At 64.1% G+C, this 3807-nt stretch overlaps 1 protein-coding gene across 1 annotated transcript in view; it reads right to left on the bottom strand.

The window, feature by feature from the left end:
- Positions 1-3807, bottom strand: part of PLIN4 (perilipin 4) — a 10964-nt gene that overhangs the window by 1652 nt on the left and 5505 nt on the right. The window contains exons 7-10 of the mRNA XM_006171855.1: positions 1707-3807; positions 1435-1622; positions 183-251; positions 7-116 (exon numbers count right to left, since the gene is read on the bottom strand). Of these exons, the coding sequence (XP_006171917.1) occupies positions 7-116; positions 183-251; positions 1435-1622; positions 1707-3807 (2468 nt within the window). The remainder of the gene's footprint in view (positions 1-6; positions 117-182; positions 252-1434; positions 1623-1706) is intronic.

Here is a 3807-nt window from a genome sequence, read left to right on the forward strand (position 1 = left end):
CCCTGCTGCTGGAACGCGGCGGGCAGCCCCTGCAGGCTGGGGCCCAGGGCACTGTAGGCCGTGTGCAGCTGCTGGACCAGGCCACAGACCCTGGCCAGGGCCCCCGCACCCCGCGCCTGTGGGGAGAGGGAGCCAGTGAGCGGGGGCCCCGGGTGGGGGACCACGCCCTGCACCCCACGTACCTCTGTGGCACTCGTGTCCTCCACGCTGGCGTCAGAGCCCTGGTCCAAGCCCTGCTTGACCTTGTCAATCTGGAAAGAGAGCCCAGTGGGGTGAGGGTGGCCGCTGGAACACACCGGCCACTCAAGCCCTCCCTGCGGTGGGCGTTCAGGTCTGGTGCCGGAGCCCGGCGTGCAGAAGGGCCTCCCGCTGAGGGTCTGTTGTGGTCACGTGGCGCGTCAGTAATCGGGTCAGCCGGTTACAGCGGCAGGACCCCACATGACCGACTGCTCAGTTCAGGTCCCAACCCAGCAGCTTGAAAACACGCGACATGTGAGCTTGTGTTCCCGAGACCTGAGCGGGTCACGGAGGGAAAGGAACTGTAGCGCGGCCATGCCCTGGGGAGGGGATTTCTCACCCGTTCTCGAGTACTCGCGCCCCACAGCATTCATGTATATGTTAAGGTTTATTTAATTCCACTCATTACTATTTTTTAATTTGACCAGAGAAAGGGAACGCAAGAAAGCAAGCCGCCAGGTCTGGGACTCGAACCGCGGTCAGCCGTGTGGGAATCCAGCACCTTTAACCACCATGTCGCCTGCTGGCCCCTATAGCGTGTATTTTTAAAAAAGCATCAAGAGGGGACTAAGCGTGGCACAAAAGTTAAGGCACTCCGTCCTACGTGGCCACCTGTGCAGTTCCAGTCCCGGACCCCGTGACTGGAAACTCACACCGGCGCATGTGCGTGCGTACCCAAAATCCCGAGAGGAGAAGGGAAAAGGGATTGCGGCGTGGCCTACCCAGGGGGCTGCCTTCTCGCTTTCCCACGTTCTGTCCCCATCCCTCAATGGCAGCATTATTAGCCCAGGATGGCCACGAGGCGGTCAGGGAGGTCAGTGGTGTCTGCGGGACGCTCACCCCTCAGAACCTCTCCACGGCGCCTCAGTGCCCGCGGGTAATCCAGCCCCTCACCGTGGCCATGGCCTGGCTCCTGGCACTTCCCTGGCCTTGTCCCCTCACGCACACTGACCAGTCCGGCCCCGAACCCTCCCAGCAGCCCCTGCCCCGGGAACAGATGCCCATACCCGAGCCCCCCAGCTGCTGCTGTTCCTGTCCGCCTCTCCTGGGGATGGGGATGGGCTTGGCCTGGGGAGCTCTCTGTCCCACTGTCCCTGTTCCCCCAGGTCACCCCCTCCCCACCCCCGTACACGGATTGCCACACTCCCTCCCCGTCCCTGCGTGCCCGTGTGGGGAGGCGCGAAGGAGTCTTCTCACCAGCCCGAGGGAGTCCTGGAGCCGCGCCAGGGCGTCCCTGGCTTGGAACTGGCCGTGCTGCAGGTGGCTCAGGGCGTGCTCGAAGGCGCGCTGGCGGAGCCCGGGGGCCAGGTCTCCCAGACGCACGAAGTAGCTCTTCTGGTCGGCCGAGAGCACCCGGGGCCCGGGCTGGGACGCGGCCAGCTGATCTGGGCAGGACAATGGCGGGACTCGCACCCTGAGCTCAGGCAGGGACCACGCCCGCCCAGGGGCCCACCCTGTGCCCTGCTCACCTTGCTCCGCAGCGCTCATGGGGAGGAAGATCTCCCCTAGACCCTCCGATTCATCCTGCAGCGCCGTGAAGCCCGTGGCTCCTCCGTGGCCGTGGGTGGCGGCCCCGTGGGGGAATGTGGTCACATCTAACGCAAGACCTAGAGTGGCCACTGCAGCTTCTTGGGCCAGTTCCAGGCTGGCACAGGGCGCGTTCAGGGAGCTGCAGACCCCAGAGGACAGAGCGTCTTGGGGGCTCAGGGCAGTCTGCACCTCTCCTCTGTCCTGGGCACCGGGGCTGGTGCCACCACCCACGGCAGCGTCTCGGGTCCCAGGTGCCCGGTTTTGGATGGCCCCTGTGGCCACGTTTGCTGCCTCTTGGAGCCCAGTGGGCACGGCGTCTTCGGTGCTGGCTAGCACTGTGGTCGTGCCCACATCGGCCTGCAGAGACCCCATGGACATGTTCATGGCCCCCGTGAGCCCAGTGGACACCGTGTTCTTGGTGCCTGTGAGGACGGCCTTGGAGGTGTCTAGACCAGTCTGGACGGCCCCTTTGGCCATGTCCACGGCTCCCAAGACCCCCGTGGACACGGTGTTTTTGGTACCAGTGAGGACAGTCTTGGAGGTGTCCAGACCAGTCTGGACGGCCCCTTTAGCCACGTTGGCGGCCCCCATGAGCCCTGTGGACAGCGTGTTCTTGGTACCAGTGAGGACGGCCTTGGAGGTGTCTAGACCAGTCTGGACGGTCCCCTTGGCTACGTTCATGACCCCCATGAGTCCGGTGGACACCGTGTCTTTGGTGCCAGTGAGGACGGCCTTGGAGGTGTCTAGACCAGTCTGGACGGTCCCCTTGGCTACGTTCATGACCCCCATGAGTCCGGTGGACACCGTGTCTTTGGTGCCAGTGAGGACGGCCTTGGAGGTGTCTAGACCAGTCTGGACGGTCCCCTTGGCTACGTTCATGACCCCCATGAGTCCGGTGGACACCGTGTCTTTGGTGCCAGTGAGGACGGCCTTGGAGGTGTCTAGACCAGTCTGGACGGTCCCCTTGGCTACGTTCATGACCCCCATGAGTCCGGTGGACACCGTGTCTTTGGTGCCTGTGAGGACGGCCTTCGAGGTGTCTAGACCGGTCTGGACGGTTCCTTTAGCCACATTCACAGCCCCCGTGAGTCCAGTGGACAGTGTGTCCTTGGTGCCAGTGAGGGCAGCCTTCGACGTATCCAGGCCAGTCTGGACGGCCCCCTTGGCCACGTTGGCTGCCCCTGTGAGTCCAGTGGACAGTGTGTCTTTGGTGCCTGTGAGGGCCGCCTTCGACGTATCCAGGCCAGTCTGGACGGCCCCCTTGGCCACGTTGGCTGCCCCTGTGAGTCCAGTGGACAGTGTGTCTTTGGTGCCTGTGAGGGCCGCCTTCGACGTATCCAGGCCAGTCTGGACGGCCCCCTTGGCCACGTTGGCTGCCCCTGTGAGTCCAGTGGACAGTGTGTCTTTGGTGCCTGTGAGGGCCGCCTTCGACGTATCCAGGCCAGTCTGGACGGCCCCCTTGGCCACGTTGGCTGCCCCTGTGAGTCCAGTGGACAGTGTGTCTTTGGTGCCTGTGAGGGCCGCCTTCGACGTATCCAGGCCAGTCTGGACGGCCCCCTTGGCCACGTTGGCTGCCCCTGTGAGTCCAGTGGACAGTGTGTCTTTGGTGCCTGTGAGGGCCGCCTTCGACGTATCCAGGCCAGTCTGGACGGCCCCCTTGGCCACGTTGGCTGCCCCTGTGAGTCCAGTGGACAGTGTGTCTTTGGTGCCTGTGAGGGCCGCCTTCGACGTATCCAGGCCAGTCTGGACGGCCCCCTTGGCCACGTTGGCTGCCCCTGTGAGTCCAGTGGACAGTGTGTCTTTGGTGCCTGTGAGGGCCGCCTTCGACGTATCCAGGCCAGTCTGGACGGCCCCCTTGGCCACGTTCACGGCCCCCGTGAGCCCAGTGGACACCGTGTCTTTGGTGCCAGTGAGGACGGCCTTGGAGGTGTCTAGACCAGTCTGGACAGTTCCTTTAGCCATGTCGGCGGCCCCCATGAGTCCAGTGGACACCGTGTCTTTGGTGCCAGTGAGGACGGCCTTCGAGGTGTCTAGACCAGT

This window comes from Tupaia chinensis, unplaced genomic scaffold (assembly GCF_000334495.1).
Source record: "Tupaia chinensis unplaced genomic scaffold, TupChi_1.0 Scaffold149964_2, whole genome shotgun sequence".
In the NCBI taxonomy this organism is placed as follows: domain Eukaryota; kingdom Metazoa; phylum Chordata; class Mammalia; order Scandentia; family Tupaiidae; genus Tupaia; species Tupaia belangeri.